Source organism: Syngnathus floridae, chromosome 10 (assembly GCF_059516105.1).
Source record: "Syngnathus floridae isolate MCC-2025c chromosome 10, RoL_Sflo_1.0, whole genome shotgun sequence".
NCBI classification, from domain to species: domain Eukaryota; kingdom Metazoa; phylum Chordata; class Actinopteri; order Syngnathiformes; family Syngnathidae; genus Syngnathus; species Syngnathus floridae.
In genome coordinates this window covers 2165331-2189728 of record NC_142422.1, presented here as the reverse complement: position 1 = coordinate 2189728, position 24398 = coordinate 2165331, and the positions used below count along the sequence as shown (strand labels likewise).

Genomic DNA, 24398 nt, shown 5'->3' with positions numbered 1-24398 from the left:
CTCGAAATCACTTCCACTTAATTATTTTAGAGACGTCAGAATCATGTGAGACTTGCACAGTGACTGTTGTGATCGAATCATACAAGACCTCGACCAAATTCTGCGAGAATTTTGACAAATTCTCACGCGAAAGAAATCATGTGAGACTTCAGAAAGTTTCACAAGATTAGCACCAAATTCTTTAAGAATTCTGCTGATTCGGTTCTTCAAACATTCGAAGGCTTCAAGCTAATTACGTGAGATTTATGTCATTCTTGCAAGACTTCCATGCAATTATGCAAATCTCACAAGACTTCTGTCACTCCGACAACGTTTGAAACTTGATAAGTCACACTGTATTTTTTCCCCCCCCCCGTGCCGTCTGCACGAGCGCGTTCTCCCCGTGACGGCCGCTTGATAAATCTCACGCAAACGTGAAGCGACACGCCGGGGACGTTCTTGAGAGGCGAAGCAGTCGCAGCTCTCGCTCAGCCTTACATCATTTTGCACGCCGGCCAACTCATCAGTTCGGACAAGTTAACACAAACGCACCTGCCTGAGAACAAGCACCGGCACAAATGTATGCCAAGAAACGTTCTCATGTGCACCAGCAAAAAGGTTTTCCGTTTAAAACAATTTTCCACTAAGATCAGCGTTTAATGATAGGCTTGCGCAGAAACCGATTTTGCATGGAAAACAATTTTCAGGAATGTTGAAGCTTGCTGTAGCGCTGAGCTAATTGGATGATGATTATTCCAATGTAGTATTTTTTTTTGTCAATATAAGTGATTTTTTTTTTTTTTATTCTTGGTACTCCAAACAAATAGGATTTTGACCAGCATCTTGCAATAAATTGTTTTGGACATAAGAGGTTCTACTCGAGATTCACAAAACATAAAAGCGGGCACACGATTGCGGCAATTTTTCCCTCCCAGAATGATTGTGTTAACATGATAGCGCTTCATTCCGCCTTGTGGGTCAACAAGCTCCCTCAGGAGGCCCATTTCCCCTCTCTGGCGTCTCCTTTACGAGCGCTGCACGGATCCTGTCGTCCTCAAACTAATGAAAAGCGTCGTGAAAGTGACATCGGGATTAATGAAGTATCCCGGGCTCGACGTCACGGCGCATTCGGGCTTCTCCTCCACGCCGCTTCACCGTGGTGACAAATCAAGCCTTTGGAATAAGGTTAATAACGCGTATGGTGGCAAAAAATATATTTTTTCTTTGACAAAAAATACTTTGAATCTGTCAAGGATTCCAAATTCACTCATTTTGACCCATGTTGTGAAAAAACTAATTAAAAAAAAAAAACACTCTGAAATATTTATATAAAAATCAATAAAAAATAAAAATAACTCCAGAATATATTTTAAATTCGCTTTCCCCGGAGCATGAAAAAAAAGCGCAGTTATTTCCTTCAACCTATCGAAAAGCGTTTTTAAAGTGACAGCGAGATTAATGAAGTATCCCGCGCTCCTCGACACGCTACACTGATAAATAACGCCTGTAAATCACCGTTAAAAAACGCTTTTAGATTCGATATATTTACAGGAATCACGCTCCCGGGGATGAAGGGATGGATGGAGGGAGCTTGGACAGGATTAATTGAAAACGTGTGTGTGGGCCAAAACAGTTGGCCAAAGAAGCCTGAAGGGGGCGATAGCTGAGGAACTGGCAGAGGACATTTTATTTATTCTTTTTGATTGGAGCTGACACGTCATGGGGAATCTGCGAGACATGTGTGTGTGTGTGCGTGCCTTGTGTGTGCGTGCATTGCTTTGATTAAGAAAGGCATCTCATTTGTAGTCGATAGCGTCGCCTTCGACTTGAATCGGTCAATTCTGTCTGACCTTCAGTGCGAGTGGTACAGTCGGCCAATCAGACCACTCTTTGTGTGTCTGTGTGCATGTGTGTGTGCGAGAGCATGCCTGAGCGGGAAATGCTAAGCAACGCTGCAGAACAGAACTTTTACAATCATTTGACATAATGCGGTGTTAGCAACAAACACATGTCGCCTTGAATTGCTTTCCTCGTTGATTATTATTAGGGTTAGGGTTAGAATTATCGCACCATTAATAAATGGAATGCGATCAAAGAAAAACAGCGTACAATCGAAAGGATTAAAATGTCCTAAATCAACATATCGCTGATTAGACATGAGTGGAACTGTATCATTTTTTTGTTTGAACTCCTGAAACTTTTCCATGTTAAGTCTGTCAACAGTGATGAAAAATATTTCAAAATTAAACTTATTTAAACAATGTAAAAATGAACACGTATTGAGGAATTTAATTTGAATATAAATTTGAAGGCCTGAAAATGAATTAACAAATGCATGCATCACTTTTCATTTATACATCTCGTCGGCCACTAGGTGGCACACAGTACGTCGGCTTTACTAATTTATTGCTTGGCCACCTGGTTGTCCCATATGAACCATTCTCATTTTTCTTTAGTTTTGGTCCGCAGCGACTCCTGAGGGAAATAAGCAGCTGTGCTCTTAACGCTAAGCAGCTAGTGTAACGCCTCCCCCCCCCCTCCCCCTTCTGGCGTCTAACTCTGGCAAACATGATGGATGACGGCCGACGTCACGGGGTCGTAAAATCCAAACAGCCTAGCTGAGTGGCTGCTGAACGACCCGCATCATCATTAGCTCCATTTTGTAGAAGATTAGCTGCCACCTGCCGCACAAAGGCGTCAGTCAAAAACTGCCCGACGTATGGGCGAGCGGAGACGTCCATATGTGTGCGTTAATGACCTTGCCGAGGAGACCGAACATTAGCATTTTTTCTCTATCATAATCCAGATGCTAATAATGCTCTTGATCTTTTGTGAAAATAAGTTTGTAGAAGTTAAGCAAAAAATAAAAATCGGATCCAGTAAAAAGTATTCACTTTTTGAATACTCACCGGATTCTGTGTAAATGGACAGTATCGGGGGGCTAGTATCAGCAGCCTCTTTGAGTACTCGATGCCTTAAAATAAGGCTGTATGTGTGTCAAAAAAAAAATATATAAATCATTCGATTTGCCTATCGCATATTTCACTTGTCGCCAGACACTTTTAATCCCACTCATCACACTTTTCACTCTTAACTCCGTCCATTTACATTGCGCATCGGAACGCAAGAGGAAATCCATCGGGATCCATTACGCTCATCTGCCACTTTGCATATCGAGTTTATTACCGCTATGAGATCACCGTTTGGCGCTGAGTGTGAGGAATAAGAGCATAAGAGAAAAAAAACAAAAAAAAAAACAGGAGAGGAGTCGGGGAAGTAAAGATACGTCTGGCGAATGAAGAGGGGCTGCGGGATTAAAAAACGGAAGCCAAGGTGCAGTGAGATGAAATAAAAGGTGAGTGAGCGCGAGAGGCTTGGTTGACACATAAAACAAAGATGAGAGACCTCCTGGGAGTGGAGAGGCTGGAAAATGTAGATAGACACTTTGGAGAGAGAGAGAGAGGAGGAGGAGGTGGAGGAGGAGGAGAGCGAGGCCGAGGGAATGCAGGGCGAGAGAGAGAGAGAGGGAGGAAGAAAGCGATCCTCGTGCAGTTTGCAGAGCGAGCATTGACGCCGGAGTGAACACACGCGTACGCGCGCACACACCCACACGCCTGAGGAGTATATGGCCATGCTGCACGCGCACACACACTGACACGGAGTTAAGCGTGAAGGAGCTATGGAGGGAAGCATCTTTTTCGGTGAGTCCCTTTTTTTTTTTTGGGCTGTCTTTTGGATGTGCCACATGCACACGACTGCTCGGTGTGTGCGCACGTTCCGGATGAAAGTGCATGCAGAGTGTGTCGTATTCAATCTGGCAGGTGATCCACTTGAGTTTCCTTTGATTGTAATCCCGCGAAAAAAAAAACAAAAAAAAACGGAAAGGCGGAGGAGCTCTGCATGGATTATAAACACTGACAGCACGGGGAAGTGCGGGTCCGATTCGTGGCAGCCGAGGGTGACCTTGTTCGTGGACGTAATCCCACGGATTAAAGGCATCTGTTGTTGGAGAGGAAGAGAGGAAGGAAGGGTTGATGATGTTGGATGCGGAGGAGAAAGTCCCAGGATGGACACGACAACAGGGGGCTGCTTTTTCCAACAGAACTAACTTGAAACTACTGTTTAAAAAAGAGAGAGAAGTCAACAAGTTTTGTTTATGAATTGATTTTCATTTGGGGATTTTTTTTTGGGGTACAAAAACAAATATTTTAAAATCTTAAATATAGCATTGGGATACTTTAAAAACATTAATTGTATTAATATATAGTTTTTTTTTTTTTACTTTTTAGGTGCTAACCTTATTAGTGCTTTCAAAATATAAAGAAATTAATCCCTTATTATTTTTGACACTATTTTTGCTTTTTTTTGTATTTTTTTACCCGATAAGCACATCATTGATATTGTTTGAAAACAACAAAAAATACCCGCATTGCATTAAAATGAAATATAATTTCATACCAGGCTTTCCTCTTTTTACCAGATTTTTCTAAAGTAAATAAATTCTTAGCTTTTTTTGGCTTGCAAGGTACTTTTTATTTAAATTTTTAAAGGACATTGTAATTGCACAGAACTGAAAATCTTTGTGAATCAAACTTTTTGGAATTTTCTTTCTCTTTTTTTCCTAATCCTCATTGCACTAGAATTGAATTACTGAAAGTGTTTCGAAATGTTTCTACTTATTCCTGTATTCATTCCTCATATTGAAAGCAAATTGTCTTTACACCCTGCCAGCCTTTCTGCACAGTAGGCGAGCATCTGCATGAATTTAGTACGATAATGCATGACAATTAGGAGAAAATTACATTTTCTCATCCCAGTGGGGGTCAGTTGAGTAATAACATTTGTATTTTTCAAGTGGCTGTAATGAAAAGAAAATGCCGGTACCCACGTCCAATTTGCGGGAAAAATATTGCGGCTCGGTGGTCTCGCCATCGCACGCCTACACGAAGTTTGAGGAGAGGTCACATGCGGAGATGCAGAAAAGAAAAACATTGTCGATACATTTTTGTCTCATGTCACATCCTCTTAAAGATTTCCAACAGTAAAAAGTTTATATTTGTCTAAAATGATCATTTCATTATTTTTCCTGTACTTTAAAAATGCCTTTTGCCACTCGCTGACCTTGATCATGTGACGTGTGCAAACTGAGCCGTGATTGGTCGCTACGCGAGCATTCACACTCGCTATCGCGTGAATGCTGAGACGAGCATTCACGCCGATCGTAAATATTAGACAACATCAGGTGCATCGAGACAAACATGTTAATTAATCGGTAATTTTCTTGACACAGCATGTCTCCTTTTGTCCACAGACGCGAAACGATACACCGGGTCGATCTTTTTAACTTATCTGCAATCAAAGCCGAGTGAAACAAGCGCACTTAAAAAAAAAAAAAATCTCCCTCTGCCTTTTATGCATCCTGAGTGCTTGAGCGGCCAATAGAAAACGACGACCCGTTTCAATTATTCATACAACAGTTTGTCAGCTTTGAAATGCATTTTAAAACGAAATGTGATCATAAACATGAAAAGTGCGGCAAGACCGGACAAAGTGCAGTCGTCTTTTCTGTCTCTCCTTTCTTTCGCTCTCGCTCCAGCTCTCACTCTGCAAAGGGCCCGGAGGAAATGGCTTTGCGGTCGCTGCGAACGCCTTGTTGGTTAACCTCAGATTACAGGGAACGTGTGGAGGCACTGTCGGAGGCCGCCGCGTTTATTAGCCAGACGCTCACGGTACATGTAAGGACGCTAACGGGGGGGGCGGAGATACTTTTGTTTTGCCAATTAAAATGAAATGCATGTGTAGTAACTAATTACAGCGAATCCCGGCGGGAACCTGCGATAGGTCACCTGCAATGTCGGGGAAAAAAAAAAAAAAATCCCCATTTTTAATACATTTCAACTTCGACACACTTTTTAAAGTATTCCATCGTGCCTGTTCGCGTTCTCACGCTGTCAAGTAACAAGCCATGAGGGAGGCAATAAATAAAACGAGCTGACTGAGGCAATTGGAAATGAAAAACAAACGGACGAAAACATGTGTACCCCAATGTATTTTACGAAGCTATTTTTACTGGTTGTTGTGTAAACCAAAAATTCCATACGTTGTGTCTTGAGGCTACGTGATGCCGCATGGCTCCGGCAGAGTGGGGTGAAGGAGGCGGAGTTTTACGACACTTGCGATACATTCCAAGCGTTTAAGAGATTTGTTCTCGATCCATTTTCAACTCTTTGAAGTGGTTAACATGTAAAAATGGGGGAAGTTTCAGAGCGAAAGACAAATACGAGACAAAAAGTCTAGAGACTAGAATAGGCTAGCACTAGGCTAGCATCAATTAGCATAGATGCATACATTCTCTCTCTGTGGGGATAAATATTATGACGGGAGATTAGCTGAAGACTTTCTTTGCCTCTAGATTACGCTGCAGCACGTCCAGTAGAGCTCAGTGCTGCCCCACATGTTGTGGCGTAACATGGTACTACACCATGGGTGCGCAACTCTAAATTCCAACTTGTCTGTAAAAAAGCAGTTATTTGGTGGGGGCACCAACGACGAACCTAATAATTTGAATCTGTAATAAATATGTACTGGGGCACACTGGATTCATTCTTTCGAGTGGGCATTTTAACGAGGCGGCCTGAAGCGTTATACGGCCAGACGGAGTGAGTTCATTGGCCGTCCTCTACCTTACCCTTCAACATTCACTTATCTGGGCTCAGAGCTGTGTCGAGAGCCAATAATAAAAAAAAAAAAAATGTCTGGAGGACGGCGACTGCCATTAATAATGAATCACCTCGCGGCACTCTCTTGCTCTCTTTTCGTGTCGTGGACTGGAGATGGACGAGAGAGTCTGAGAGACTCCGGCGGTCGGGGCGCCACTGCTTTTTTTCCCCCTTGGCAAACAGGAGAAATCCAATTATGATGAATCCAATTTTGATAGTTATTCCAACGTGATTACACTCCCAATGCAAGGCAGCTGACTCCCGACAAATGAAGGGACGTCTGAGGTGCCCGGCCAACAACTCACCGATTATTGCAAATGTGTCCATTTTGGCAAAAATTTCGGTACTTTTAGGGGTTCTGAAAAGAAATGAGCTGTTTTGGTTTGAAGCAGCAAAACGTTTGTCACAATAAAAAAAATGAATGGGCTTAAAAAGACTCAAAAACACACGCTTGGAATTGAACAGGAAGTCGGCCATTTTGATTTGAACCAGCGACATTGTGATGCTAAGCTAGGACAACACAATTCAGCTCAACTTAACAAAACTTGTCTGCATTGTTCATGAAAATATTGAAGTTGTGATGTAACCACAAAAGCGTGATTTTGGGCGTTCCGTCACAGTTGCCCAATTTCAGTCTGCTTGTTCAGCGCGCACCAGGGTTGGAACGATAGCGTTCATACGTGACCAAACAAACCACGCTAGCCTCAGGGTTTGTTTTCTGCGAGTTATGCTTATGTATTTGTTGGCGTTCTTTTCGCATCCCCAGCATCTCCATCCACGCTGTAGCGGTTTGGCTTTTTACCATCTGGAATATGGCCCGGCATAGAAATAAGATGTTATTATAATTTATGTGGACAAATATTTGCAGTCACATTTAGTCGTCACCGTGTCAACAGGAGAAAGCACATGCGCAAGCGTCTCTCTCTGTACTTTGTTTGTCATCCCACGTTGGCCTTCAACAATTATTGCGCTGAAAAGCAATAATATATTCATTTGACATTATTATTCAGACACTTGATTCCTTAGCTGGGTGAATATATTCAGCCCACATTTCCCACTGAGAAAAATTCCCTAAAATTTCAATATTTTCAGCTCATCTCTCCATATTTCATGTTTTTATTGTACTTATTCAAATATTATTCAAACCATTGAAAATTGGACATTTTTTGCCCCAATTCAACCACATTTCTCAAACAACTTCAACCAGTCCAATTCATTTTTTGACATTCCAATACTTTTTCAGTATTTTACATTTTCAGCACTGAAATTTACAAATACTTTTCACATTTCTCAACCAATTCAAACTTTTCCAACGTCACAATGTTCAACTCATTCAAGACATTTGCTTTATCTTGGTTACTGTTTTGATATATGTTAGCATAACTACTGTTAGCCTGTTAGCATTTGAGAAACGTTTCCAAGTGAAAGAAATACGGCTCATTTCTCGAAAAACTATCTCAAGGCACCACTGCATTTTTTTTAAAGTTCCCTCTTCCTTCTTTCTGTATTTGCTACATTTCATTTACTCGACATAAATCCAGTTAATAGGATTCACACTTTTAATTATCAAGCCCCTGAGGAGAAAGTGGTTGTTTTGGGCCACCCGGACCTTGGGGGCTTTGTGCGAATCCCTCCTTTCTGGCCCACCTGAGTCCTGACGGACCAAAAGTAGAACTCAAATATTTACACCTCCGGCAAAAAAAGCAAGCGAGAGATGCAGCCGTTGTTGTCTTGTGTGAGGACACAGCAGATATTTATCAAGCCTCATCCCCTGCGATGTCAATAAAGGCAGAGCACCAGAGGCCATTCTGTTGAATGCAATACCAATACACTCAATGTTAGTTCAAGCTGAACTTGATTACCTCCTCCAAGGAAGACAATCAATGGAAAGAAGAAAAGAACCTGGATCTAGACGCTTTCATAGTTTTGATTGTTGACTCTTTCGCATTAGCACTCCCTCGCGCTATTGTTGTTGTGCTTCAAATAACTTTTTGCAACCCCCCCCGTCGGGTCTTCGGCGTTACCGATGCGTCATATCGCCAAAGCTAAAAGAAATGATTAATTTCCCATCTGTGTTAGATAAACAATTTTATCGGCTGTGTGGCCACAGTGAAAGCAGCACTGCAGGCAGGCTCAGCCGGCTAGTGGAGCAGCAGCAGCCATGCATGGAAGCATATGTTGCGCCAAAATCGCTTTGGACCTTCTAGCGTTGAGCGGAGTCTCCACAGATGCGCGGATTACCCATGATGCACCGAGGCACTATTAGCCCTAACCATCCCCCCCGCGTTTCCCCTCCCGCCATCGCCGCAGATGCTCTTCAGGATCGACCTGCCGAAAATTAGGACGCGTCCACCGTTGCTGTCATAACCAAAAATATACAACACCCAAAATTGCTGTAATTTATTAAACTAAAAATGGCAAATTTATTATGCTGGCACTCACGGATTCAACTGGTAGAACACGTTGCACGCACGTCCACATCAAACTTTGCGCTAGACCGGACAAAAATCCGTTAATAATTCACCACGGCTGCAGTTACATCATCTCCCTCACGGTCTTCCAACCACAAATGATGCAATCGCTACACCGATGAAACTTCATGCAAAATGACAAACACGAATCCGCATGCACGAGTCAACAAATTCTTCGTTATTTGAGGCAAAGTAATTAAGAAATATGCTAAACGGCTTTAATGCTAATTTGATTTTTCTCAACCACCTAATTTGAAAGCCCGACAAGATGTGAGAGGTTAAACGCTCGGAAGGAAACGCCGAGCGCAAAATCGTTGATGGACTGGCTAATTAATTCAAAAGATAGCAAGAAATAAAATGTCATTACCTTGCTTTTGGTAGATGTAGCCTAAAGGCTAGCATACTAGCATAAAGTGTCAAATGAGAAAATTAAGTGGTTATTTTGGAGGCTGGTGGTTGATGCTTGACTTGTCTGAAATCCAAAAGCTTTAAAACACTCGAGTTTGACTTTTCTATTGCTTGGATTAATGGCAGGGAGGTGCTATTTTGACACTAAAACGGATTAATGACATTAGCCCGCCAGAGCTCTCATTTGCTGTTAACGTTTCGCTACGTTCTTCAAAGACAACCCGAGCAAAGATTTTAAACGCGATACCTGTGCTAAAATATCTATAAAGCAGATGATGGATCTTTGCTTCCCAGTTTGTACCTTCAAAAGCGGCTACTCCTTTTTCGGGCAAGCCTTACGATCTTCTCTGAACTTTTATTTACGACATCCTGCTCACCATAGGTTCTCCTGGATTCATTTAATTTTTTTTTTTTTTTCTTAAGAGATAATTCATGTTGGTTGGGGAATCTAAATTGTATTTCGGCTGGAGTCATTTAAGGTTCTTCTCTCAGATGTTATCTAATTTTGTTTTCACCGTGATAAAAGTGACTGTTCCTTTTAAGTGCTTTTAGTTTTACAGCTAAAGAGAGATACACTCCCGTTTATTCATCTGTACATTTGTGTCACATTAAATTGATTCATGCTGACCAGCTTAGTGTTTTTCCATGTCGCCAGTGCAGCATAGCTGGAATGTACCATTTTGTGTCCGGACATGTTTAGCCCAGAGGTCACGACCGTCATGCTATTTCCTCACAGCTGCAGGCAAAACATCAGCAATCTTTTTTTTTTTGTGGCATTCGTGTAGCTGCGTTTTTTTGCGTGGCACCAAAACATGGCCGTTTATTGTTTATTAGAAGCACGACGCGCAAAGAGGAGCCTCCGCATGAGTCACCGCATGCGGCCCTCCTGGCAGCAGATGGCGACGCTGTCACTCTCTGGCATCTTTTCTTCCTGCTTACATCTTTTCAAGCATTTATTTTTTATTTTTTTCAACCACATATGCTTCATTTTAATATGAGTTTTATTGCTCTATTTTGCGGTTGAGTGCTTTCGTTTGACCCGAAATTGATTTGGAATTTTTCGAAGCGTTAGGTTTGTTGAGTACTCAATTGTCTGTTGGTCATGTGACGTTCGCAAGATAAATCGTGTTTACCAATCCGTATTTGTTGTTTTCGTGGAAGACCACGTTGAAGTTGGGCCCATCTACTGATGGCGGCTGCGTGTCACTTTCTAGCCTTCCTCCTCTTTCTCGCAGCTTTTTTCGTTTTACGACGTTTGCTTTTATTTACTCTCGACTGAAACGCCGCCACCGTGGCTTTCCTTGGCCTGTAATTGATGCGACGTGTTGGCCGTCGTCAAAGCCACTCTGCTTTTCATTAGGGCTGCGACGGGCTCCTTTAATTCCGTCAAGTTCTGGACGGCCTCCACGGTTTTATCGGCCTATTCTTCTCTGATCCTGGCACGTCAAGCAAATGTCGTGCTGTTTCCAATTAGCCGTTTATGAAAACTTCAGCTGGCATGACCGACGCAGCGTAAATGTGCTCGCTCGTGACATTCGGATCATCTGATAGGACACAGGTGGTCATCCGAGGCCACCTAATCTCAATTGTATATTTTTCTACGCTTTTTGGCCTTTTGGTCCACACGCAAAGATTTGGTTTTTGGAGTCGCCCCGGGCGGAATTTATGGAAAATTGTGGCTGCGATCAAGACGAAACTCACTGTGTTGACAGGAAAATCTGATTTTGGACGTTGGCTTTGCTCCTTTTGCATGATCTCACAACCGTTAAGTGAAAATAAGTAAGACGAGTAATTGCGCTTAGCCCACTTTCGAGTCTCTGTTGCTAACCAAAACAGCAGCGCCCGGCACGACAAAATTGGAGTCAGTTTGTAAATGCGAAGAACTCCTTTAATGTAAAGGCGCCTGGTAATTGAAAACCAAAATTTACAAACACGTTTGATAGATTTCCTGACGATTAAATCGTCTGTTGTTTACAGCAAAAAAATTTTAAAGGCTAACATACATTAGCTCCACTTGAAGGCGCCTTTACTTTAACTCAGTAAGTGGCCAGGGTATGAATAATTTGGATCGTAACCATTCTATACGGTTATAATCCTAAATAACCTTCATTGTTCCCGGGCGGGAATGGACACTGGATATAAATCTCCTTCCCACCTCGTCACGATTTCTTTGTTTTTTTTATAATGTTTGAAAACGAGCTGCTGGCTATCTGATTAAAAGTGGCCTGGAAAGTTAATTTTTAATTGTACATGCAAAGCATTTTAACCAGTTGAGTGAGATTCATCTCTAGGGGGAAAGCGTGTCTGAGTTTGGATGCTGAGCCCTCGCTCGTCGCCAACTTTTTATTTCGAGCAGATGTTTGGGGCTCATAGTAACTCTTCCAATGTAGGTGAATAAACACAACATGCATACGTCATTCGAAGCATGTTTCATGTGTGGAGCCTTGTTGTAGTCGAGATGTTTTTTTTTTTTTTTTCGTCAGTCGTTATCACTTCAATGTGACTGAAACGCTAAAAATAAAACATTTAGCGCTCGCCCTTCATGCTGGTCAGCAGCGTGACAGCCATGTGAAGATTTAAGAGCATTAATAAAGCCATAAAACTAATGGACATGTTGGACTGAAACCATGGAAGATTTTTTTTTTCCCACGATGGAGCTGCCTGATAAAATTACCAATGTTCCCAAAGTGGAGTGTAAAAAAAAAAAAAGTTCAACGACCCTTCAGGCAGCAAAAATCGGGTTTAAAAAACACAGGAAAATTTGAATTCTTATTTAAAGGGGAACTCAAGTCAAAAAATGTATTTTCAATAATATCTATGATATTCTGATTAATATTGTGGATCTTATTTTGTGCCCCCCACACAGGTAACACATGTCACAACGGCCTGGTGCCCCCCGTGGCCCGCTCAGCCTTGCCGTCTGTTCACAGTGCTCTGAGCGTCAAGCACTTTCTTCCCTTCCCATTGGACAACAACGCCTCGGCCGCTGTCAACCTCTTCCCAGGATTCAATGCCGTGAGTGTCAACATTTATTTTATATTATTTTAAATTATTTTTAATTATTTTTAATTATTTTTTAATTATTTTATATTAGTTTTTATTTTATTATTATTTTCATTTATTTTATTGTATTTTTTCCGTGCCGCTTGAAAAGATGGCACGACCTCGAACTGTTGCTATTTTCTTTGTCTCATGTGGGAAAGTGATTTTTTATACTCTTCACATTCTTGATGTGGACTCGCACGCAAATTAGCAGAGAGACAATGTGGAACTTTTCAACCTTGTCGTGAAGCGCTCATCCGCCTTCCCCGTGGGCTTATTGCCATTTCCTTCCTTCCACCGCTTCCTCTTTTTCCCAGCTGCGCTCCAAACATCAAACCCTCTGTCCTCCCAGTTCAAAAGAAATCGTCTGGCGGCTTTTTACGCGGCTTTTATCCGTTCCGCTTCTTTGTTTCGCCGCCGTCATCACGTTTTGATGATGCTGCCAATTCCGACGTGGCTCGTATTTCCCTGTAATGACTTTCAAAAGGGGGTGGGGGGGATCAATAGATCTGTAGGAGTGTGCACGTGAGGTCGTGCACGAGCGCTAATGCACGACACCATTATGATAGCGATGCAATCGTTTCATATGGGTAGACCGACTCAAGGAGGCTTACAGAATATCCCGACATTAATATGACCTCTGGATTTTTTGCAAAATGAGTCCTTGCGCTTAATGTCGCTTTCTCGTTCAGCAGTTTCGCAGCATCCTTGAAAGGGATGAAATTAATCAAGGGCTGAAATTTTTTTTAAAATCTGATTTATCAAAAAGATTAGAGTAATTGTTAGTTGCAAAGTGAAAGAAGATATTTACTTAACTGTGAGTGATTTACTCGGATTCCCAACCCCCTTGAGCGTAATGTGCAAATACTATTTTATAGACAAGAGGAATAAAAATGTATTCCCATTTGTTATGGCAACCGTGGCTGTATCAAACGTCTTCTTTTTCGCACGCGTTCAGAATTCATGTTTGTAAAACGTGGTAAAGCGCCAGCCCGCTTTGCATATTTCTCAGGTGAGGAGCTTTGAAGGCGCGGGGAGAAAAACATGCGAGCTTTAACGAGAAGATGACTCGCGCTTTGGCAGTCGAGCTACTCAGAAATCATCTCCGGCGTAAATCGTCAGAAAATGTAACGAGCGGAGCCACACACACACACACGTATGCCGCTCCAAAATTAATATTAAAATTCACTGCTTGCCTTTGCTTTTATGATTGCCCCCTTCCAAAGGAAATTTTCACCCAACGAAGTTCACAACTCTGGAAGGCATCTTGCCTCCTCTGGCCCGGCATAGTGACGGCTCTGACATTCTTTTGTCGATTTTTTTTATTATTTACGACTTATGGCGTACGACTTGGTTATGAGTAATGCATTGCAGATACTTTGGGCTCTCGCCGCTTCCACTCATCGCGTCGAAGCGCTCTCCTGAGGGTGAAGGGAAAAAAAAAGCCCACATTACTGTACTGCTGTAATATGTGGTTACCATAGCGACTATTTTAATGTACGTTAAATTGAATGATAATGTTTTCCTACAGTCAAGCGTTTGTTTTTGTTGAGTAAGCCTGACCAAATTCACATTATCATGTCAGTCATTCTATCAATCGCAGGACTGGCAACAAATCATTACATTATTGATGGATTGATTGATTGATATCTTTATTTGGAACATCCAAAAGAAAAAAAGAAAACAAATAACACTCTAAAGTGCCACATAGAAGTCCATACAACAAACAAACAAAAAATGAACCAATAAACAGGAAAAAATAAATAATAATAATACATGAGTAAATAAATCAATAAAGAATGCTTGAAAAGGAGTAGGAGGAAGCATAGCTTTTATACATAGCGATTATAGATTGTGACAGTTGAAAATTGTCACGACAGAGAATTGTTAAGGCCGCCTCTGCCCTCAAATGAAAAGATTGACACCATCGTCTTCCTCTGATTAGTTGTTTTTCCTCGGGCCAAAGAAAAAAACACGGTGAGGATTGCAATAAGATGCCAGCTGCTGTGGAATTGAACCTTTTTTTGGGGCTGAATTGAAAAAGAAACTTGAAGTGAGGGCAGAAGCTTAACACATGAAGCGTGTGTGCGGGAGTCTTCGGAAGCCTGAAAATAAGATCTGTCTCGCCCGCGGCCGACATTTGTCTTAGAGAAACAATACAAAGTCCATTTCCCCCTGCAGAGTAATCAGGAGTGTGATTTATTGATTGTGCACGCTGGGAAATTGCTTCGTAGCGCCACGAGCACGCATAGACACTCTGGCGAATGTACGCGCACACGCCGAAGCCTCCATCAAAAGCCATTTGGGGCGTGGACCCGCACTCACTAAGTCAAATGTTAGTGTTTCGGCTTAATGGTGGTGACGGACGTGTTTATTCAAGTAACTTAGTGTGTCATCAAAGTGATGGGATAATCATCAGTCACGATTTTGCTAGCTCTTGTTAGCATTGTCGCTGACTAAAATGCCAGATTTTTTTTGCAAGCTTTTGTTGAGATGACATTGCAGGAAGCAAATTTTTTTTTTTCTGAAAACAAACTACTGTGTGCTTTTGTTTGTAGAATACGACCCTAAGCACACCTTTTATAAAAACAAAACCAATTTCAGAGTTGGAACAAAATTGTAGTAGCAGCTCGAGAAACAGGTTTCATTCTTCTGGCAATAAAATATTAATGTAAATATGTAAACAAAAAAGATTATATGTTTCTCATTATAACGATTTGATTGGTGTGAGCTATGTTAATTTTTGCTAGCACGGTTAGCTTGAGATAATCTACAAAGCGGCCGACAGGTTAACAACTGTGACGCGTTTAAACGACTCGTCTTCAAAAAAGAACTTTAACAAGTGTGAGTTATTTGATGACAAGAAAACTTTGAGGAGGCAATTTATCAGTAGTGGTATTTGTTGATGCGGAGATTTTTATTTTTTTTTTGCGGTTCAGTTTCTCGCCAGACCGTAAATGTCATCTTCAGGGTCTCGAGCGAGATATTTACAACAACAATGTGCCTGAACGAGCATCATGGTTTGAAAGTGAAGCATTATTTACGCCTTAGCAACATTTACAAACTTTTTTAGGCCATTTTGTCGTACTCATCAAATGCATAATGAATAACAGGATATTCCCTAAACGATGCATTCAATGTATCCCACAATGCCTCTTGAAAATTAGTGAACAAGAAACGGTCACTAGAAAAGCAATAGAAAGACATTCAAGCTCAGCAGGGAGGAGATTAACGATGGCGTTTAGTCCAAGTGAAGGACGTACTCCGCGACTGTGAATTAGAGCTTCTCGCAAAAAATCCAATAGAAGAGGAACAGGCAGCTTGAAGCCATTAAGGTTATCAACAAACTTGTGACTTTATCTACCAGTCGCCCGGGCAACCGATCCTGAAACTCACCGGCTTGGAGAGCTCGGGGCTCGTAAATCTCACGGAGCACAAAAGTTCAAATAATTTTGCCTTTTTTTTTTTTTTTTTTGCAGCTGGGACCATGTTCTATTTTCTGGTCTCCATGGCGATGACGACAGTGTAATTTTCCCTCCCAAACTTTGACCTTAGTCGCGTTCCAGCTCACAACTCGAGGTGAGCTTTGAAAGCAAAGTGTTTTTGCGATGTGCTAAATGTCCGCCGGGTCTCTCAATGAGTCATCTTATCTTGAATTTTGGGATGACCAGCGTACATGTGAAAATATAGTAAAGCTTTGTCCAGCACAGTGTTTCAAACACTCAACGTTAAAAATTTTACCCATCGATCATTTCAAAATAATGAAACGCACAAAAAACTTCATGCTAACATAAATATACAAACACCATAGACCGGCTAACAAAAATTAGCAAACGAATTCTACTGCTGCTCTACAAGTAGTGCTCAGTGCTGCCAGGCGTGTTGTGGCACAACCCGGTACTACACTGACGCCGCAAAACCCAAAAAGATGAAGTGCAATATTCATTTTCAAGATGAAGCTCTTGCCACAGGGCCAGGTGGCACCAGGTGCGACCGCAGATGGCCTGCAGAGAATTCCAAATCTCGCTACCTTTGATCCCCTTTCTTTTTTTTTCCTGTCACTGTGCTGAACCCTTTGCCCTCGGAGATTCCAGTCTCGTGTTTACGACTGGGAGGGGAAAAAAAAAAGAAGTGTCCGCCCCGTTGTTTTGATGCAGTGCTTTTGAGCTGAAATCTGGTGTCATTCAGTGGACGCCCTGCTCGAGATTAGGGCATCAAGCAAGAATGTGGCGGAGACGATTCAGTGCAAACATGCGAGTCTTGTAAAAGTGAGCTCGACGCGCACTCGTGTTTTAAGGATTACAAAGTCGAGACGGAAAATACTGATAACTTACGAGTTTCCTCCCGTGATCGTGACTCAATTTAGTCATATATTAAATCATTTTTCCTTTCAATTATTTTCAAATGAGATTATTTTCTTTAATCCAACACAAGATTGCAACTCAAATCTGATCAAATCAGCCAGAGCTCGTTTAAAACCCAAATGCAGACTTAAAATCATACTTTGGCCATAAATATCCCGCTCGAAACTCGAAAGATGACATTTACTATCACACAGAAACCGCAAAATATACGACGGGCTTTGTCGTAACATATACGTCGAGCCATCAAAGAATGAAAAATCTGGCGTGCGTGGAGCTAATGAAATTTATCCGGGCATGCGACCAATTTGCCTACAGGGATGAATAAAATCCAATCTCGCTCGCTCACTTCAAACTTGTACAAACTTTCAAGTGCGTTTTGGAAGATTTGCGTGCAACACGTGTGGGAGAAGTACTCGAGTAGCAGTCGAGACGCTAAAGGGACGTAGCAGCAAGACAACACAGATTGGATTAGGCTGGTAATTAAATCAGGGAGACCCCGGGGTGCGGTTGGGGGAGGGTCAAAGGTCAGCAGTAAATCTTAACGAGAAGGCCTCTAGTTAAGAGACACGACCTGCTGTGACTCGCCTCGGAAAAATGCGGCTAGTTATGTAGTGACAGGAAGTTAATAGGCAGGCACACGCTGGAGAAATGTGTGTACGATAAAAGAAAGTTATTATCAAATAAATAAGAATTTGACTTACAAGTTGCTCGGTCATTTAAAAAAAAAATGGATGCTTAGATGTGGTTGTGCCTCGTTGTCCGATGTGTTCAAGGACATGGATTTTCCCCGTCTCTCTCATTACTGTGTTTGATATTCATGATGGAATATTACAGCAAGATAAATGGTTTAATCTGGATTTTTATTGAACGCTGTCACCGGCGAAACACCCCCATCCTTCGTCCGAGCCGGCTTCTTGATAGTATGATAGATTAGAAATTACCCTAAAAGGGAATTTTTGAAAAAAAAAAAAACGATCGAAGTCCATCCAGCAGGCCAACAGATGAGGATTTATAAGCCTCGCCTGACGTTGCACTTTAGAGGAAAACTGCAAGCTATACTTTGCACTTTTTTTTTTTTTTTTGCTGATGGACGTCAGCAAGGGAGTCGGTGTAATATCCCAGCTGCCAATCATAACGACACGTACGGATGATGCGGTCCGCCTCATGTTTGATTTTTCCTGGCGAGGCAGGCAGGTAAGCATTTTAAAATGAATTTGTGGGACGTGCAGAAAAAAAAAAGATTGTTTTCCTAACCCATTTGAAGTCATTAATCGACAACTAATCGGTTGATCATTATTTTTATAATCGGTGAATAAATAATAGTGAAAAAAGAAAATGCTGGATTGCTTTCCTAACCCGCTTGGGTTCAGGTAATCAGTTATCAAATGAATTGATCATTATTTGTTATAATCGGTGAATCTTATAGGGACAATTTTTCTAAATCTTTTACCGACACGAACTGCCTCATTCTGGTCACGCCGCCAACTCGGCACTCGGGTTCCCGGAGTGCCGCTTGATTTCTTCCCTGGCTCTCAGTGCGCTTTCCTAATATCGTCGTAAGTGGGACGTTTCTATTGTGGGCCGATTTAGGAGGTGCTGAGCTCGTGCGTTATCTCGCTGCCGTCAGGTCACGCAGTCGACGTGATTTACAGTCGGCGCCACAAGCCAAAGTCACGTCAGCTTGAAAGCCAACAATAGCCCAGAGCGGGAAGGAGGACCGGGTGCGGACGGAGCTTGCGGTTCTTCAGGCCGCCGTTAGGGTTTCCATTTCTAATCACTCCAACTCAGGTTTCGAGACAAAGTTAAGGTTTCAAATGATGCTTTTAAGACATGGTTCTCCTTTCAAGAAATTGTTCCTGTTTGAAATTGGAGTTTCAACGCAAGGTTCGGGTTTCAAACTAAGGTTTCAAAAGCGGCTTCTGCTTTCAAGCAAGTGTCAGTGTCTCAAGCCAGTGCTGGGTTGCATCCAAGCTGAAGCGAGAAAAGCCTCGAGCTGTACTTTATATTCAGGAGGACCAGGAGATTCTTTCTCTTTGCGTCTTTCATCTGGCTCAAGAGTTCTGGGGGCGGCCACGGCCAAACGCCTTCCGGGCAAACATTCTTCACGGTGACGGCCTAGAGCAGAGCGAAGGGGAACAAAAGCAGAAGTAGGGAGGACATTCGTACCTGCTGGAAGGGACGAATGGAAGTCAAAGAAGATGGACGCTTTGCTCAAAAGCACAAAAAACAAATTTATCTTCAGATTTAGTGGACTGCTTTCAGCATATTTTTGTGGCATCAATTTGGGATTCAAGAAAAAATGTCAAAGTTCAAACCTGTGACAGCTTTTCTAAGCCAAAAAAAAAAAACAAGAATAGAAATCAAATAATCTTTTGTTTTGTGTGCTTTGAAATTGTATTGATTGCTGGCGCTTCAGCAGTAAATGTCACGTCATTGATTTGAAAAGATCACCGCTAGTTTTTGTCTTTTCTGGCAGTTCTCATGCGGGAAAGTCAGACGCCGTCGTCACTGTCGTGTTTTCCCGCCGGGGTGGACAGGTTGTCACATGACGCGCGCCAAATAAGCTCCGCATCCTGCCATCGGCTCTCCCGTGACGAGACGAGCTCACAGAATGACATTTCGGATTATTTAAAAAGATGCGGTGTGTTCGAGTTGCTGTTGTGCGGAACTTTAGAATTAGCCTGACGTCTATGCTAATTTCCGTTGCGTAAAATCGTTTCTACTGCGTCGTGATGGGAGTGATATATTCTTTATCTCAACTGGAGTGAATTGTATCTATTGTTTTGTATCACATCATAATTTGAGGGAATCGTACCTACTGGTTGTAATTTGAAGGAATCGTATCTTGATCGAATCGTTTGTATTGTTGTAATTAGAATGAAGCACCTCTCATCATAACTGAAGTGAAATGAATCAAATATTGATCGGAGCGAATCGTATCTATGGTATCGTAATCCGACGGTTTCGTGTATTGTAATTGGACGAATCGGATCTACACCAACCGAGTGAATCGTTTCTAAATGGCTTCTACCGCATACTAAGTCGAGTGAAATATTTTTTGCAACTTGAGTGAATTGTATCACTTTGGAGCAAATCGTATCGATTGTATCGTAATCGGAGAAAATCGTATCGACTGCATTGGGATTAAAGCGCGGGCAGCGTATGAATTGTATCGTATCACTTTTTAATTTTAATATATTGGAGCAAAATAGCATCGAATCGCTACTGCATAACAATTGAAGCCAATGGTGTGGATTTATATAATCGGACTGAAGCGTCGGTGAGTTTGTCACATCGTAATGCTAACCTATCACAGTGTCATTGACGTAAACGCTATCGTTTCCTACCAGATACCTTTTGTGTCGTCTCGCAAGCGGCGTGAATGACATCACATCCCCGACGTAATTTGCGCCGGAGGCGGCGTAGACGTATCCCGCTCGTCAGGATGATTGACAGCTGCGAGTGGGATGCACGCGGCGGATGTGTTCCTCGAGCGTGATGAACGCGGCGGCGTCCCATCACGATTGTGCAGAGAAGCCGGCATTATGGGATGTTGTGGGAAGCGCACGGCGTGGGCGTTCGCATTATACGAGCACGCCGCTTCATTTAGTCCCAGTCACGGCTTTCGCTAAGCCTCGGGTGATACCCCCGTGCCACTCGGTGGGTGGCTGATGCCGGAACCCGAAGACCCAAGACCCCCACCAATGCATTGTCAGGGTTCAGGTTTCACAACAAGATTAAGCTTTTAAGAGATCATTAATGTTTTTGTTTAGGGTTTTTAACCACATTAGGGTTCTAAATTGACTTTTCTAGTTCGGGTTTCATCAGAGTTTTAAAACAACCTGTCTTAAACATAAAACGGATTGAAAAAAAAGTGTAAATACATAAAAAAAAATGATAAATCAATCACCACTAAAGAATGAAACATCAGTTAAAGCAGCTGTAGAGGAAGATTGACGGGTTGCCATCAACTGACGGATGGATTGTAGGATGAAGGATGTTTTCCCAGGTCGGTCCTGATGCTGAGCTTTTGAAAAGAGTAAAAAAAAAAAAAAACGTGTTCGCAGGCCAGCGCGTGTTTCTAACAGCAGGTCATCGTGCTCTGTCACAGCCCAGATGTTTCTCACTGGCGCTGCCTTTCCACAGCTCTGCTTTCCCAGCATGCCGAGCTGCCAGAGCAGGCCGCCAACTCCATGTGTCATCATCCTCACACACACGCACACACATGGCAGCCCTCCCTTTGCAAAGTTTTGGGCGAGAGCTGCAAGTCTGAAGCCTCACAAGTTAACACAAGCTGCTACAAGTGCACACAAACTGTAACTATAGTTGGTATGATCATCGTGAAAAAAAAAAAGATTGCAATGTTATCGTTATTATTATTTTTTGTGTGGTCCCTCCACAGATGGACCCGGTCCAGAAAGCCGTCCTACATCACACGCTGGGCCTCCAGCCGGCTGCCACCAAGAAGAGGCACGTCTCCTGCGGCGTCTGTCGATTGAGGTTCAACTCGCAGGTACACCTGGTAGGGCTTGTAGGAAAATTAAAAAAAGACAATTGTTAATTCTTAAAATTATTTAAATTATTTAAATGTTTTAAATTATTTAAATCAAATCCCCTGTTTATTCTTTGCCTTTATTGAAACACCAAAACGTTTAACCCAACCAAAGTCCACCAGCTTAATGCTAACATTTAATAAGAAATCCATAGACACGCTAAAAGAAATTAGCATCGCTATTACAGCAAGTCTAAACCTTCAAACTGCAACTTAAATATTCCTGGCGCATTAACTAATGACTGAGCCTCGCGGAAGTTTATTTCTTTTTTTCCACGGCAGAGTTCATTTATTTAAAAAAAATTTAGTTGGATGTGGATAATAAATCGTGAAACAATGGTGGAACTAAATATTCACCGTGATGTGTTTTTGTGTGTCGGTGCTGACACAGCACTTTTCCACCTGTGCAATTTATACAGCCTGATTTAAAATGTATAGACTCAAGTGGGACTAATGCAATTCAAATGTTTTATTGATCACCAAACACATACACGTGCGCACAACGTACATAAATTAAATACGAAAACTTTGGCTTTGTTATTCTTTCTTTCTTGCTGTCGGTTTGCAAATGAAGGTTTCTCGTTGCTGTGGCAACACGTCGTCTTAAGGCCACAATTATCCCCGCGGGAGTTTGCGGCTGAAATATCTGAGCATAAATTATCTGTTGTATGATTACAAGTGTTTTCTTTCCATGGTGTCTCAAAAGGGAGCTTGCATGTGGTTAGAGGTAAATATGCTACCCACACAATTTGTCCCTGTTATCTGCTGCCCTATTTTTTCATTATTTATCGAAGTACATTCAGTCCCCAACAGCAATTTAACGGTGAACAAATCCAGCAATTTTTGCCATAATAAAAAAAAAAAAAAAAATTTGAGTCATTCTTCTATAAACATAAGTCATGACGTGTTTAATTCTTTAGTGTCTTATTTCTGGAGATCTCGTTGCTCCTCGCTTGGATTCACCTCAAATTTACAAGTAGGATTTTCGAGTCGGGGGGGAAGAAAAATGTGAAAATGTGAGCAAAAGTGACAAAGGATTGGCATTAGTAACTCAAATAAATCTGCGCTTTCCAAGAGAATAAGTCGCTCGTTGGATCACATGAGCAACAAAAACACGGTCTGAAAGGAGTCGGTGAATCACCCCGTAAGATGTGTTCAAGGCTGGCAGAAAGAAAATCAAACATTTGCGCTTTGTGGCCTGAACTAATTAGCTGTAAGCTGCCGCGCTCGCCTCTTCGCTCGCCTCTCGCGCTCGGCGGCTTTTTCATGTTTCATTTCATCCCCCCCGGTCCCCGGACTCAATCCAGCCTGCTGTTTGTTCTCCTGGCAGAACCAAGCGTTGGCCCACTACAAGGGCACCAAGCACGCCAGGAAGCTAAAAGCCCTGGACGCTCCCAAAAGCAAGCTCAAAGGAACGCCGCTCACCAAGGAGCCCAAAGCAGACAGGAAAGGTTGGTGGGAAGCTCCTCCCCTTTTTTGCTGATGATGTCACACATTAGCATTTGACCTCACCTGGTTTGCTAGACATGTTCATGAAAATTGGCAGAACGTTGAAAAAAGTTAGGTGAGTAGGTAGCTCGGCAAATACTTTTTCCATCCAACTTTTATTTACCAGGTGGGTGCTTAAATCCAAAAATCTCAGGCAGATGTCAGACAAAAAACAATTAAGAGCGCCATTCCCGCCGGATAAACCAGGGCGGAATCTCCGAAAGTTTTGATTCATTCTTGCCGGGTTCGAACACGGAAGCTGAATTTCAATGTCACCGACCGGACTGGAACGTCGCTAGCATGTTTACTAGCTAATCAGCCGCGCAACGCGTCACGCGAAACTTCTCGTGGCGATATTGTAAACTCGTCACGCACAAAGCAGCGCCGCGGCGACCTTCCTGGCTGCGGCGGCGCTCATTAATCATCCTGAAAGACACCTGCGCATTCCTGGCGCCGCCTGACTTTGCATTACCCACAATGCACTAGCGGCACCTGCTAATGAATATTAATACACGACGGAATCGTAGATGTTTATATCTTTGTGTTAATATTGTATTTTACACAATTTCTTGGAAAGATGCCCGAGAACGGCTCATTTACTTGAGTCGCTGTAACCACTGCATCTGTTATATTAATGATATGATTATGAAATAATGCGGAATAAAAACGCTCCATGCGTGGACGTCAAGCTAATGGTTTAATGGAGGAATCATTACTAACTTTTTACTTCCTCCATTAACTTAATGTGAGGGAGGACTAATGGACATCTGGACTCACTCTGTGTGTCTGTGTGTGTTTTGTTGGTATAAAGTAGTGCGATGTTTCATATTGTCACGACTTTTTTTTGCCACGGGTATCTGCAGATGGTATCGGCAGCGACAACGAGTACTCGAAATCAGAAATACAAAGTGCACGACTCTGACAAAATGTTAAGGTGGCAAAGATTTATACGAGTACTCGTCCGTGTAAGTAGCTTATCGATATTCCGCCGAGGGCGAGCGAAGAGCCGCCGGGGGAATTTGGGACTTTTAAGTTGCGACGGCGTGTAATGAGCGCCGATTGCTTTAATGAAAATCTTTTCATCCGACTTCTCTCACAAAGCTAATCGCATCTCAGGGGGAACGTGCCGTCGCACCGGAAGTATGATGGTGGAAAAACACAAGAAGAAAAGAACTGAGCCTTTCCCGCCATCTTCTCCTTTGTGGCCTTGGCCTAATTCCCTCGACCGTTGCCGCTTGCTCAATTACTCCTCCATGCTTTTCTTCTTTTCTTGCCCGTCTTTTTTTTTCTTACTTTCTCTCATATCTTCTTATGAATAGAAATTTGAAAAACTTTTCTCTTAGAAAGATCAAAAACCTAGACTTAGCTTTTAGCT

General features: G+C 42.3%; 1 protein-coding gene across 12 annotated transcripts in view; it reads left to right on the top strand.

Annotated features, from left to right (window-relative positions):
• Positions 1-24398, top strand: part of znf385d (zinc finger protein 385D) — a 57429-nt gene that overhangs the window by 25463 nt on the left and 7568 nt on the right. For 7 of the 12 annotated variants that reach the window (XR_015860769.1, XM_088386776.1, XM_088386769.1 and 4 more), the window contains 3 exons: positions 12444-12592; positions 21386-21505; positions 22866-22986. Coding sequence is in view for 11 of the 12 variants with exons in the window: in XM_088386776.1 (XP_088242902.1) it covers positions 12444-12592; positions 21386-21505; positions 22866-22986 (390 nt within the window). In the remaining variant the exon portion in view is untranslated. Of the gene's footprint in view, positions 1-3488; positions 3681-12443; positions 12593-21385; positions 21506-22865; positions 22987-24398 lie in introns of those variants that run through there. The other 5 variants (XM_088386772.1, XM_088386771.1, XM_088386773.1 and 2 more) reach the window with 4 other exon arrangements.